Source organism: Callospermophilus lateralis, chromosome 1 (assembly GCF_048772815.1).
Source record: "Callospermophilus lateralis isolate mCalLat2 chromosome 1, mCalLat2.hap1, whole genome shotgun sequence".
Taxonomy (NCBI): domain Eukaryota; kingdom Metazoa; phylum Chordata; class Mammalia; order Rodentia; family Sciuridae; genus Callospermophilus; species Callospermophilus lateralis.
Genome location: NC_135305.1, coordinates 195,644,820 through 195,660,141, shown reverse-complemented (window position 1 = coordinate 195,660,141; position 15,322 = coordinate 195,644,820). Strand labels below are relative to the sequence as shown.

Below are 15,322 nucleotides of genomic sequence, written 5' to 3'. Positions count from 1 at the left end.
GCAAAAGAAGAGGAGGAAGCCGAGGAGGGCTGGCTGAGCCGGCCACCAGCTCCGAACTTGCCGGGGAAACTAGTGCTGAGGGAGGGAGGGGCCGGGCCCTGGCCGCGGCGGGAGGAGGGGCGGCCGCAGCTGCATCCAGCCCCGTTGGCTTCCTTCCCAGCTCTCCTTCGCCTCCTCCTCCTCTTCCTCCTGTATGAGTCAGGCATTTCCCGGGGATTTGGAGCAGCCACGCGCGGCCCGGGCGCCCGGAGCTGTAGCAGCAGCGGCAGCCGCCACCGCGGCGGGCACCCGCGTCCCGGGCGCGCAGGGACCATGGAGAGGGCGGCCCAGGGCGCAGACGGCGGCGGGGGCAGCAACAGCAGCAGCCGCAGCAGCAGCCGCGCCACCTCGGCGGGCTCCTCGCCCTCCTGCTCCCTGGCTGGCCGAGGGGTCTCCAGCCGATCGCCGGCGGCCGGGCTGGGCGGCGGGGGCAGCCGCAGCAGCCCGGGCTCGGTGGCCGCTAGCCCGTCCGGGGGAGGCAGCCGCAGGCGGGAGCCAGCGCTCGAGGGCGTGCTCAGCAAATACACCAACCTCCTCCAGGGCTGGCAGAACAGGTAACGCGCCCGCCGCCTGCGCCACCGCCCGCGCCACCGCGCGCCCCTCCCCGCGCTGCTCAGTGTGTGTTTGTGTGCGCGCGAGATGGTACCACCCGCGATCGCGGTGCTGCCTCCGCACCATGCCCTTTCTGAGTCCCTACTCCCTTCCAGGTGGGGTGCCCAGGATAGGGTGCGCCGGGGCCCCACCCTGGGACCGCACCGCAGTGGCGGAGAGGGAGGCGCGAGCCCTGGTTTTCTTCTGTGCTGGTACCTGCAGGGTTCGGAGTGACAGGAGGAGCGTGCTGGTTGATTCCTTTGCCCTGTCTGCCAGCAGTTTCCCGCACCCTTAAGAATGGCTGAGAAAGGCAGGCAGGGAAGGCGTGCTTTGTGCCCGGTTGAAACAGCACGTCTGGTCCTCCCGTCCGAGAACAGCAATTCTCCCTATAACGTAGTTTTAAACTTTGGTGTTTAAAAACAGCAGTGCCACCAACAGATCTTGCCACTTGTTTTTCTCAGTGTCCTCCGGCGGGCGTGTATGCCCCTTCCTCAGTTCGCAGCTTCCAACCTCCAATCTCTGCAATGCAAGTTTCTTAAAATAAAGGAAAAAAAAAAAAAAAAAAAAAAAGGAAAAAATCCCAAAGACCCTCTCCCCCTTTCAAAAATGGAAATTCTGTCGTTTAAACTATTATTTTTCCCTTTAGATGCCTTTTGAAGTTTCTTGCTCTCTCCCCTTTGGCCTCAAAATTGGGAAGCCTACTTATGGACAGACACATGGAAGGATGGGGATGTCAAGGAAAGGTGCTGCCTGTGTACTCGAGGTGATCTTAAATGTGTGGACTATAGTTGTGAGGAATAACTTAATAAGGATCAGATAAGACACTACTCCTAATTTTTTTTTAAACTTGGTTTTTGAAAAACAAGCTGGAACAAAACCACAAATGCCATGCAAGGGCACTAGGGGGGTTCTTTGGTGAGATCCTTTGACCTCCCTTCAGTAGTCCATGGCTCTTAGCAGATTTGAATCACATCCTGCAAAGTCTTGCTTATCTCTGCTGGGTGGACCAGATTTTTTGGATGTCTCTTCCTGGAAACTGGAAAGATTCAGATTGCTTCCAGCAGAAACAGCATGCTGTTTTACTTGAAACTGAGCTTGGAGGAAGAGGGCTTTGGATGTATGGAAACTGAGTTGTTTCTCTGTTGATGTTCTAGATATAGAAGTTTCAGAGTCACCTGGGTTTCCTGGGAGATGTGTTACTATGTTAGTAGAAACAGCACTTAACTTTTGAATTTTTTTTTTAATTTCTCAAAATAGTCTCAGTGTCGGCTGTTACCCCTTCCTTTCTCCCTTCAATTCTTGAAAGATGAAAAAGAATAGGTAGAGTGCGTAGGATGGGAGAGAGTTGAGATGACTAAGTCTGCTTTTGGTTCTTGGAAATCGTGTCTTATTAATGACACCTCAAGCTACCCTGTCAGCAACAGCATTTTGTTGGTTTGTTGGGTAATCAATTTTAATATTTTTTTCTTCAGGTAGTTTATGAGGTCAACAGAGCTTTAACCCTGGATTACAGTTGTTTTACTTGGTTGAATACAGTATTTTACCTTCAATGTGCATTAAAGGATTTTTTTTGAGTGGATTTAAGAGGAATTGGAGTAATGTTCTTTTTGAATAGCTTTTTTTCTTTTTGGTTCTGGGGATTGAAACCAGGGGCACTTTACTACAGAGCTATACCCCCAGCCCTTTATATTTGGAGACAGGGTCTGAATAAGTTGCTGAATCTGGCCTTGAATTTTCGATCCTCTTCTGCTTCCCCAGTAGCTTGGATTACAGGTGTTTGCCACCATGCCTGGCACTTTTGCATAGTTTTAAACTTACTGTGGTGTTTAGATTGGAGGTAAGATTAAGAAGAAGCAAAATAGCCAGGTATAATGATCATGATGATAAAATACCTATCTTGTTGAAAGCAACCTAAGTAAAGTGCGATATTGGTATACTACTGACCATGCCTACAGGAAGTCTTGTCTTTATTGAGTTTGAGTACTGTGATTTATAGCTGTCTGCCAATGTTTGTTCTTGCCACAGTGGACTCACCCATTTTCCAAGTTCCCATTGACTGCAAAGGCATTGTGTGTAATGGTTAATGTCTCTGTGTCAGGGTCTAAACCTCCCACATTGTGTTCTCTTGAACTATGGCTGAGGGTTCCTTAGTGGTCTGGAGAAGATTTATGATTACCCAGTGATCATACACTTCTTTCTCCAGGAGAAAAGGAAAATCTGCCTCCTTGAGAAGAAAGAGAGAGCAGGATAAAGACAGAAACCTTGACAATATATTCATTTGTTCAGAGGCCATTTTGTTGAGCATCTACTGTCTGCCGGGTTATGTTTTAGGAGCTGGAGTTACTCCAGAGAACAAAACACGTGGGTGTATTCTTATGGAGGAAACTTCGAATTGACTAGTAGAGTGAGTCTACCACTCCTCTCATCCAGGAAAATGTCCTTGTGCAAACAGTTGGGCTAATTCATGCCACCTTTCTTTTGGAACTCACAGTATCTTCCTTTGGCAGTTCTTTTCAAATTACTTGCAAGTTAATGACAAGTCACCAGCCACAGAATTCTTGGTGAGTTCTCTAAGTTTCTGTGCCATTGATAATGCTCCTTCCCAGCTTTTGGGACTTAACGTCAGTCACGCATGACATGTTTTTTTTTTTTTTTTTAATTTTAAAACATGAACAAAAACACATTGATTGTGAAATTACAATACCAGACACAGCTTATGGATAGGAGCATAAAGAGCCTTCATCATCTTGATTATGTCAATGAAAAGAAAGTAAATGACTGTAGAACTTGCAGCCAAGGAAAAAGTTAAAACAAAAACCAAAATAAAATAAAATAAAATACAAGGATGGAACATAAGAAAGTCATGGTGGAGTTAACACACCAGTGTAGAAAACACAGGCCAATGGTGCGCCCCAGTCTTTGAATGTCACCCGTGGAGTTTTTACACTGGTGTCCTCTTTCCTGTCCTTTTCCTGCCCTTAAGTTGCTTTTGTAAAGCTTACATCTTAACATTCAGCGGTATATTAGGCCTTAATTTATTTGTAGTACCCCCAGCCTCATCAGCATGGCCTTAGGAAGGCAGTTAGGGCCAAACACAAGATAAATGACACAAAGAGAATTCATGGGCGAGAAAACTCATATCTTGGAATATACTCAGGAGAGTGTGCACAGAATGCCTGGCTCACACGCACGGGGTGAGACTGACCACGGCAGGAGGGAAACATGGTGCCTTAACGTTAATTTTAGTCACAAAACAAATTGGAACTACTTGGGGGTTGCTCATAATGTCTGGTGTTTCGGGAAATAATCTCCAACTGAATCTAGACATTGTTATGTAAATATTTCACCCTCTTCTCTGCCATTCACTTTTTGTTATTTAGAGAAGAGGACATTATAAATATGGAGCCAGCCTCCAATTCTTTTTTGGGTGATTTGGTGGTCTTTTTTGGGGGATGCAAGAACTCTGTAAAATACTGAAAGGCAAATCTTGACTAGGATAAGAAAAGAGGTGTTGGCAAAAGGAAAAATCATCAGGCCACCAGGGGACATTTACTGGTTTCAAATGTCAACGTCCACCCTTAGTGCATGTGTGACCTTGGGTCAGGTCCTTCATGCTCTCTTCTGGAGAGAACCATGCTGCTCTTCTCAATAGCTCGGTGTGGGGAGAAAATGAGACTACTGGTGTTTAAGGGACTGAGAATAGTACATAGCAAGAAACCAGAAATGGTAGCAATTATTGGATCTTTAATTTTTCTCTTCTTAAATGGACCCTTTCCATAAAATTCGTGTTTTTTTTTTTTTTTTTTTTTCCTGAGTGCTGTGGTTGCCCAGGGACCATATTAACATAATTATCACAGAGTTCTTTGGGGGAGGAAATGATAACTTTGTTTTGAAGTAATCATTTTAAAACTTGGAACCAAATTACGGCTTCCCTTCCCCAGGCTGATATCCGTGTCTTCCTTTCTCCGTGACAAGCTCCATATTTTACTTATTTTTTTTTTTTCCTTACTAGATTGTAACCTCCCCGAGGACAGGGAATTTTTTTCTCTCTTGGTCACTGCTATCTCCCATGTTGATTCAGTGTCTTAGTCTGTTTTCTGCTGCTATAACAAAACACTCGGGGCAAGATAATTTATAAAGGAAAGAAGTTTATTTGGCTCAGAGCTCTGGAGACTGGAAGTTCAAGATCTGGTGGCTGCATTTGGTGAGGGTCTTGTGCTGAGTCATAATATGGTGGGAAGAAGGAAGGGCAGTCGGGCACCTACAGAAGAAACAGAACATGAAGGGCAGCCTGGCTTTATAATAGCCTTTTCTTATGGCAACTAATTCAATCACAAAAGGGCAAGAACTTGCTCCTTCCAGAATTAATCTAGTCCCTGGAGAATGGCAATAGTCCCTTCATGAGAGTGGATCCCTTATGCCCCAAACACCTCTTTAAAGTCCCAGTATCTCTCAGCAATGTTACTCCAAAAAATCAATTTTGGAGGGAACAAACTACATCCAAACCATGGTAGTAATATCAACTTATTAAGAGAAGTAATTAAGCCAACATTTAGTTCTATTTTGGCCAGTGATAGCTATTATTAACATTATTGCTATTATAATTATGCATACTATAATTAATAATATATTAATAGTAATAGTAAAATAGTACATTATCATTAATATTGTAATTAATATTGTAATATTAATATTGTAATTTTTGGCTTTGTATCTGTTTGCCAGCTTGTCCTTGCGTTAATAAGTATATCATTTGTCCTGCACTCTGACCATTAGCCTGTCTTCTGGGTCACAGATTCTGACTTTCCTTGTGATGTGTCTATGCTGGCATAGGGCCTACCCACCCAGGTGGGCTGTTAGTGACCAAATATCCAGGGCTTGCTTTTGGCTCACCCTGGCTAACAACATGCTTTGAAAATGCAAGTTAGCCACCTGCATTTTGGGGCTACTTGTCCCATTAAAAAAAAAAAAAAGCCACTGGGGAGCAGCTGGGATGTGGGTGTGGCTCAGTGGTAAAGCACTTGTTTAGCATGCAATGCACAGAGCCTCTGCATTTGATCCCCAGTGTGCATGCATACACACACACACACACACACACACACACACACAAAAGAGAAAAAGAAAGTCACTGGGGCATATATTAATTTTTTAAACCACACTGAATTAAAATGAGTGTTTTTTGAATATTCCAATATTTTTAGAGGTAATTGGCCATATCAGAGTTGAAGATCACTGCCCTGGGTTTTACTTTCTTGCTTAGGAAGTGTGCTTAGGAAGTATTTGCATCTTGCTGCCTGGGCTACCAGACTGTTCTGAGGCTGTGCACCAAAATCCTTTAGGGACACTGGATTGCTTCATGGACAGTAATAATAAAGGGATGTTGCCTAGGTTACAAAACAGCATATAATAAGATTTATTCACTTATGGTTTAAAATATTTATTGAGCACCTGCTTTGTATTAGCTACTCCCTGTAGGATTTGTCCTCTCTGACTTTTAAATGGTGTAAAAAATGTGTAGTAGAGGAAATTTATCCCAAAATGATTACTCTGGTTTTTCTGGGATGGTGGGATGATGAGTGTTTTTTTTTTTTTTTTTTTTTTTTTTACTTTATTCTATTTTTTTGTTGTATGGTAAACTTGCATCTATTTTGCAGTTTGAGAAAGTTGTTGAAAAAACAAAGTCATGCATTTTTTTTTTACATCGTCTCTGTGTAAGTGGTGGCATACATTTTGAAGTCTAACATACATTTAGAAAAGGACACAAATCATGAGCATACACAGGCCAATGAATTTTTCACAAAGGAGCACACCCAGATCTAGGAATGGCAGCCAACACCTGCCACCCATGCTGTCCCTTAACGGCCATTGCCCCAGACTATCCACCCTCTCCGCTGAAACAGCATGCATTGGTTTGGCCTCCCTTTGAATTAGTTTTGTAGCATACTGTATATGACCCGTGTGATCGTTCATGTCTGGATTCTTTCTTTGAACATGTTTGTGAGGCTTGTCTGTGTTTCTGGGTATAATTGTGAGGTCTGGTCTTTGAGGATTTGAGTACTTCTCAGGTTGGGGCCCTTTTGCATAGTGCTTCCGTGGATACTCTCATGCATGTATTTTGGAGACAAGAATTGTCCATATCTGTGGGCGTGCAACCTAGGAGTGGAAATATTAGGGTTCAGTGATTCCACTGTGCAGGTTCGTAGATACTGCCTGAGAGTTTTCCATAGTGGTCCGAATCGTTTATACTCCCCCCAGGAGTGTGAGAAAGTTCTGGGTGTTCTCCATTCTTATCCACCCTTGGCAGGTCTCTTTGTTTTCATTTCAGCCATTTGATGGGAGAGTGGTGGTATCTCCTTGTGATATAAAACCTACCTTTTCCTTGATGACTGATGACGTTGAGCAACTTTCCACATGTCGATTGGCCATTGTGACGTCATGTCTCGTGAGGTGCTCTTTGAGCCCTTTGTCTACCTGTCAACTGGATGTCTGCCTTTTTCTTCGTGAATCTTAAATATTCTTTTATTTATTTGGTACTAGGGATTGACTCAGGGATACTCTATCACTGGAGCCACATCCCTAGTCCTTCTAATTTTTTATTTTGAGAGAGGTTCTTGCTAAGTGGCTGAGGGTCTCACTAAGTTGCTGAGGCTGGCCTTGAACCTGTGATCCTTCTGCCTCAGCCTCCTAAGTTGCTGGGATTACAGGTGTGCACCACCACATCTGGTTTTTTTAGGCATTCTTTATATATTCTGGAACCAGTTCTTTTTGGTATGTGCACATATGAGCACCTCATATACAGAGAAAGCAGGTAGTTTCCTCTCTCTGTGGTTTGCAATTTTATCTCTTACTAGTGTGTTTGCTTCTTCTTCTTCTTTTATTTTTTGGGGTTGTGGTGGTGGTTTCTGGGTATAAAACCTAGGGTGCTCAACCATGGAGCTACATTCCTGGTCCTTTTTAAAAATTTTTTATTTTGAGACAGAGTCTTGCTAAGTTGCTGAAGCTGGCCTCAAACTTGCCATTCTCCGGTCTCAGCCTCCCAAGTCACTGAGATTACCAGCATGCTCCAGCGCACCCAGCTTCTTCCTAGTGTCTTGATAAACACAAATTGTGAATTTTCATATAGCCACATTTTTCAGCTTCTTCCTTTTGTGCTTTGTTCTTCCTATCTCCCATTTAAGAAATCTTTGCTTACTATCCCTGTGAATGAAGATATTTTTCCGATATTTGCTTTCAAGAAAAGAAAATGGATTTTGTTATTTTGAATATTTATTAGAAGTTTGAGTTGACAGAGGGGAAACATGGACCACTGGCCAAAGCTATCTGAGTAGTTAGGGCTTTTAGTCCCTATCAGTTCTATATGGCTGCTACGACAAAAGCAACACATATTTATTCTCTCGGTTCTGCAGGCCAGAAGTGTCAAGCAGTTTTACTGGGCCACGGTCAAGGTGTTGGCAGAACAAAATATTGGCACTCCTCCTGGAGACTTTAAGGGAAAAGCTTTCTCCAGTTCCTGGTGGCTGCCGCCGGTCCTTGGCTTGTAACGGCATCACCTCTGTCTCTGCCTCGGCACATCCCTTAGGTGCCTTCTGTGTGTGCCAGGCCTCCTTCTGCCTCCCTCTTAGGAGAGCTCCTGTGATTGCATTTAGGGCCCACCCAGATAATCCAGGATGATCTTCCCATCTCAAGATCCTTAATCACATCTGCCACATGCCAGAGTCTTTGCCGTATAAGGCAATGTTTACAGGTTCCAGGGATTAGGATCTGGGCATCTTGGGGGTGGAGGGCATTATTCAGATTCCCACATAGTAGTTGTAAGCTGGTTCTTAAGATCTCTGCCTTCATTCCTCGTCCCCGTTTCCCACCCTTCAGTGGTTGCCATGGTGACAGGCATCTCTTCCTTGGGAGGGCCCACAGAGCTGTCATGACTGTTAGTGGGCTTGCTAAGAAGGGTTGGTGGACTCACTCATCTCTGTCTACTAGACAGACCCCTTGGGCAAATGCAAGGTACGTAATACTGTCAGGCAAATTGTTTCTAATGCCAGCCAATAAGCCTAATTTCCTTTTAATGGGCAAATCAGAGTTTCTTTGGGGTTTCTTTAAATACTGTTGAGCAACCACACTTAGACGTGTACGTGAAATAATTCATGGTTTCCATTTTATCATCAGAATGACTCACTAATTAACCTGCCGACTTTCCTTACAGGTAACGATCAACATGAAATAAGTGCTCAGGTCTTAAGTGTTGGGACAGTGGTTTATGTCAGGCAACCACTGCCCCAAAAGGCACATAATATTTCTACTTTCCCCCATCCCTGGAACTTTATTTGGGCTTCACTCCATCCAGGGTCTTCCCTCTGCAATCCCTTCTGATTTCTGTTACTGTGAATTGGTTTTGTCTGTTCTTGCATTTCATGTAAATAGAACCGCACAGGATATCTGTTTTGGAATCTGGTTTATTTAGCTCAGCATAACCTTCTGGGATGCATCGTGTTGCTCTGCCCATCAGTAGTATATAAGTTTTTTTTTTGTTATTGAGTGATAGTGTATCCTGTGGATATATATAATATTTTTATCCATTCACCTGTGGGTGGACATTTGGGTTGTTTCCAGTTTGGGGCTATTATAAATAAAACTGCTCTCTGTGTGCAGGTTTTTGTGTGGACATATGCTTTTATTTCTCTTGGGTAAATACCTGGGATTGGAATTGCTGGGTCATGGGATAGGTGCATCCTATGTAAAAAGGGGCCGGCTCTTTTCCACAGTGGCTGAACCCAGTGGCAGGGTACAGGTGGATGGATTGTGCCCCACTCTGGCCAATTTTGGAAAGCAGGGGGCTGCCTGTTCCTCAAGCCAGTTGCAGTCTTTCTCAAGAGGGTCCATGGGCAGGAGCTCAGGCTGGTGCAGTTGGGTGGACCTCCTTCAAGTTCCAGCTTTGCCCCTTTTTGCTAAGTGACCTTGAGCAAGTTGTTTAACTCCCTAGGCCTTGGTCTCCTCCTCTGTAAAAGATACTAACTTTGTAGCCTTGCGAGGCTCCAATAGGCTCCAGTCCAGGCCTGGTGCTTGGCGTGTAGTAGGTTGTGTTAGTCAGTTTTTCATTGCTGTGACCAAAATACCTGACAAGAACAACTTAGAAGAGGGGAAGAGTTATTCTGCCTCACTGTTTCAGAAGTTTCAGTCCATGGTCAGCAGACTCCATTGCTTTGGGCCTGAGGTGAGGCAGAACAGCATGGCGGAAGGGCATGGTGGAGGGCAACTGCTCCTCGTATGGAAGCTGGAAAGCAGAGAGAGAGCAAGAGAGAGGAAGGGGTCAGAGAGAAGATAAACCCTTCCGGGTCACATCCTCCAGTGACCTACTTCCTCCCACAAGGTCCCCCCCTCCAATAGTCCATCCACCTCTCAATGGACGAATCCACTGAGGAGGCCAGAGCCCTCAGGATCTAATCACTTCCCAGAGTTCTACTGTTTTAGTCATCTTTTTTGCTGTTGAGACTCACAGAACAACTGCAGAGAAGAAAAAGCTATTTGAGGGCTCACATTTTCAGAAGTCACCATCTGTAGAAGGCCGGCTCCAATCTTTGGGGCTCGAGATGAGGCAGAACGTCATGGAGGAAGAGTGTGGCAGAGGGAAGCAGCTCACGTGGTGATCAGGAAGCAGAGAGACAGGTCTCCAATTCCCAGGTACAAATATACACCCCCGAAACCATGCCCCCGATTCTCACCTCCTCCAGCCACCCCCACCACTTCAGTTACCACTCAGTTAATCCCCATCAGGGAATTAATCCACTCATTGGACTCTCATAACCCAGTCATTTCTCCTCTGAACTTTCTTGTGTTGTCTCACATGTGAGCTTTTGGGGGGCATCTCACATCCATACCATAACTACCCACCTCTGAACACATGGTACTTTGGGGGAACATTCTAGATCCAAACTGTAGCATTGGTTCTCAGCAGACGTTTGTGGATCGAGTCTTGTGTTAGGCCAGTGAGTACATGTCTTTGTGGGACTAGACTATGTATGAATGGGCAGGTCGGTTTAGATTTAGGAAATCTGCAGGTGTGTCTTAGCTGTTCCTCCCATGAGTGAGGGAGGACCCAAGTGACCGAAGTGCTTTGGTTTGCACAGTAGAAGGCCATCTCGGCCATCTCTGCTGCCTAGCCTGAGATGCCTCACAGTCAGCTTGTGGACAGTCGTCTGAGGACTCTGGGAAGAAAGAAGCAATTTGGGCCTTTGTGTCCTGAAAGAAGGTTGCAATGATTGTGTCGGAAACGCGGGAGGCTTTTTGCATTTCTTCGGGCCCCCGCTGATGTGATTTGGGGCCAGGCCAAGTCTGAATTAAAAAGAAAACAGTCCAGAATTTGATTTTTGATAACCCAGACTGGATTGAATGTGGTTACAGCCCAGAAAGAAAGTGCTTTATTTGTGTCCCTTGCCATGATATCAGTAACAATGATAAAATTAGGGAACGTTCTACAGGACTTTGTGCGGCAGTTCTCTTCGTTGAAGGTCAGAGAAAGCCTTTGAGCCATGAATAACTTTTTCTTCTTGTGTTGTAGTTTTAAGGGGGACTATTTATGTTTTTGTGTGGTTTTGTCCCTTTCTATAAATATATCAATGGAAATACAAAAAGGTGAAAGGCAACCAGCAACCAGTTTTTTTCGGGGGAGGTACCAGTTTTTAGTGACTCTTTTCTGGGATTTTAAGTATCTATCTGTGAGGCCACAAAGTACCCTGGGCTCTGAGCATGGTGGAATTGGGGTGTCTGCCTGGGCCTGTGTTCAGGGGAGTTAGTAGATGAGGTGAACAATACCGATGACCCCCAACTTGTCTCCATGGTGGTCAGTTCATTGGGGTGTTGGTGGGCTGCTGGTAATGTAATGAAATGCACCCCAACAGTTCCCTGGGCCTTGGGGCTGTGAAGTCCACTCTGGACACAATGGAGGAAGTGCAAGGTCCTGAGAGAGCTGCAGCATCCTCTGTCGCACACACTCCTCTTTGCACGTAAAGAGGCCTGATGCAGTGCTGATACCCCATGTATGTCCTGTGTGCCTTTTGTGTGTGAGCCAAATGCCATGTGAGAATCTGGGAACAACAGAGGACAGAGGCCTAGATCCTGCCTTGAGGTGCTCTCTGAGCCCAGTCCATAACAGGGGAGGGCAGACTTTTGCAGGATAGGAAAGCGTTGACACTTGATGGGCAATATGGTTTCTGTGGTGCTATGCAGTCCTCCCCTTGAAAACAAGTGGGATCAGAGGTGTTCCAATAAAACTTTATTTGTAAAAACAGGCAGTGGGCTGTGTACAGCCCGTGGGTTAGAATTTGACCATCCCTGAACTAAAAGGACACTTAGATCATTAAAAGACTAGGAATGGAGCCGGCCTTCTACATACTGACTGACCCAGCCTTACCACACCTGGGCATTTATCCTGAAGAATTCAAGTCATCAATACCACAGGGATCTATGCACACCCGTGTTTATAGCAGCACAATTCACAACAGCCAAACTGTGGAACCAGCCTCGGTGTCCATCCACGGATGAATGAATAAAGAAAATGTGATGTGTGTACACAATGGAATCTTATTCAGCCATGACAAAGAATGATATCGTGTCATTTGCAAGAAAATGGGTGGATCTTGAGAGCATTATGTTAAGCAAAATAAGCCAAACTCAGAAGGTCAAGGGTTGTATGTTTTTGGTCACTGGTGAAAGCTAGAGAGAAAAAAGAAAAACAAAGGGGAGGGGTGGGAGGATCTCATGAAAATAGAAGGGACCAGTTAGAGGACGGAGGGAAGGGAAAGGAGAAGTACTGGGAATGAAATTGACCAAATTATGTTATGTGCATATATGAATATGTGAAAATGAATCCTGCCATTGTCTATTATAATAATGCACCACCATCAAAAAAAAAAAATAACCCCAGTACCCCTAATGCAGGTAATTGAGGCGGCCTGTTGTGCTGGCTAAGAGATTAGACTCGGGTCCAATAAATTCCCTGTGTTTGAATCCCGGCTCTGCTCTACACCTGTGTGAGTTCAAATGAACTATTTAACCTCCCCGTATGTCAGTTTCCTAACATGTAAAATGGGAGCAACATAGTGTCTGTGTCCTAGAGTTGTTTGGATGAACTGAACACTGGCACTGGGAGAGCAGCCGTGAGGTGAAGAACCTTCTAGAACATTCTGGAATGTTGATGAGAGGCGCTCATTCCTGCAGACGGCTTGAGGAGGGCTTCCTGGCAGAAGGTTTTGTGAGTGCAGTGGTTTGGAGGCATGAAAGGAGGAGATGGGTTTGGTGTGGCCGGGTTGCAGGTTGTGTGTGGGGTGGCCAGAGAAGAGACAATGATGGGTGGACCAGGCTGGAAAAGGCTCCCGGGAACACTGGTCATAACACGTCCACATTACCACAGAGAATATTGGCCCTCGCACTATTTGTGAACCTAGGAAGCATTAGGCACTTTGTATTATTTTTCAACTTAATCCTTAAAATGAGAGTGGGGGTGTCATAGAACTCTTCAGTTTCCTTTTCTTCTACAGTCACAGAACTCCAGTTCTTAGCTGATGTGTGACTGTCTAAAATAAAACTATATTCACACCCTGTCTCCTCCTTACAGGTAGAGATGGCCATGAGATTATATTTTGGATGTAAGCAGAGTTGTCTTATGGTATTTTCCTGGAACTTTCTTTTGTCGCTTCCAATTTTTTACCTATCCTCTTAGAATACAGACATGATGACAGAAACTAGAATACAGACATGACGGCAGGAATTTGAGCAGCCATCTTGAACCTCGAGGTGACTGGAATGAAGACCATCGAGACAGAAGAAACCTGGTCTCTGAGACTTTGTGGATCAGAGCCATTGCACAGATCGTGGGCCTAACAACTGGAATTTTCCAGGGGGAATGGGGAATAAGTTTCTTTTATAAGCATCTATTCACAGATCTAATCTCAGTGGATACAGGAATTCTGTTTTACAATAAAGAAACAGGTCTTGAGGGGCTGGGGATGTGGCTCAGTGGTAGAGTGCTCGCCTAGCATGCACGAGGCACTGGGTTCAATCCTCAGCACCACATAAATGTAAAATAAAGATGTTTTGTGTCCACCTAAAACTTAAGAATAAATATTTTTTAAAAATAGAGGTCTTGAGTGACGTAGAGTGCATAGTTAATAAGTTGTAAGAAATAAATAATAAAAAAAAAAAGTTGTGGAGCCAGGATTTGTCTGACTGTAATGTTTTTTTCTTTTCACTACTCTGTAAGAACTTGGACACCTACCCCCTCACTTTGCAGATGAGATGGCTTAGCCTCAGGATAGACCAGTACCAGCTCATTCCACAGCAAGATGATTAATATTCTGTTTTCCTCTCTCCCTCTTTCTGTTTCTCTCTCTAGCCAGGGCCTTCCAAAAGAAGTAGGTGATTTAATGAGCAGAATGGCCTTACTGTGGGCAGGTGAGGGTTGGTGGGTTTTCTCCGGTCTGTGTGTTCAGGTTTTCTCCTTGGACCCCCTTGCTGGCTCTTGCCTTCTCTGGGCTGCCGCTCTGTACCTTCTCTTGCCTGCCTGGGCTTTCTTTGCACTTGGGCTCCAGGGGGCTGGATGAGGAGGCTCTTAGGCCCTGTGACAATTTGTAGGCACTGACGGATGAATGTTGGCTTTATGCAGAGGCCCTTTCCCAGATCATGAAGCATGGTGGACTTTGCTGAGACAGGGAGATGTGTTTGCGAATGCACTTGGCTTTGGGATTCTTGTGAATCTGAATTCTGCCCTACTATTAATACCTTAAAAATGGGCCTCCTGACCCTGCTCTGCTCACCATGCCGCTCAGGACTTTTCTGTACACTCATTGCAGCGGATTCATTTAGTATATTGGTCCAGAAGAAGTTGAAGAGGGCAAAAGTCTAGTTGGGGGGGCTGGGGTTGTGGCTCAGGGGTAGAGAGCTTGCCTAGCATGTGCAAGGCCCTGGATTTGACCCTCAGCACCACATATAAATAAGTAAAATAAATAAATAAATAAATAAAGGTGTTGTGTTCAACTACAACTAAAAAATAAATATTAAAAAAAAAAAGCCTAGTTGGTGCTAGTAATGGCTGTTGAGAGTGCCCTGCTGGATGTTTATTATATATGTTTCATGTTGATGCCACTCTTTACTCTAGCAAATCACTTTTGTGGTAATTTTTATTAGCTTGGCTAATGTGTGCCTTATTCCTTTTTATGAGAAGTCTGCAGCTGATACCTTGGCCTAAAGTGCCTCGTAACACTATTATGGTCGCTTGGTTAATTCGGGAGTTTCCTGTAACTGAAATTGTTCTGTCCAATGTCAGTTTTCACGATTCCTTTGGAGTCAGCCAAAATGCAGAAAATAGTATTAGGAAGCCCAAACTGCACAATTCGTTCTCATTTTAAATAACAGGATAGGCCATTTTTATGGATTGAACATAAAGATAGGCTTCAGAAAACAAACAAACAAACAAACAAACAAACACCAAAAAACCTTTGTATCAAAGACTTGAGGCTGGGGATATACCTCTAGCTCAGGTGGTAGAGCACTTGCTTCACATGCACAAGTCCATGGGGTCAATCCCCAACACCAAAAGAAAAAAGGACTCAACTCATGTTTGTGAAATCAAGTTTAAGTCTGGATGAAGTTTTTTTTTTTTTTTTTTTTTTTTAACAAGGCATGACCTAACTTGGATGAA

General features: G+C 44.5%; 1 protein-coding gene across 1 annotated transcript in view; it reads left to right on the top strand.

Annotated features, from left to right (window-relative positions):
- The first annotated feature begins 239 nt into the window (after positions 1 to 239).
- Positions 240 to 15,322, top strand: part of Osbpl10 (oxysterol binding protein like 10) — a 265,907-nt gene continuing 250,824 nt past the window's right edge. Inside the window, exon 1 of the mRNA XM_076843146.1 lies at positions 240 to 593. Coding sequence (XP_076699261.1) covers positions 313 to 593 — 281 coding nt within the window. The 5' untranslated portion in view covers positions 240 to 312. The remainder of the gene's footprint in view (positions 594 to 15,322) is intronic.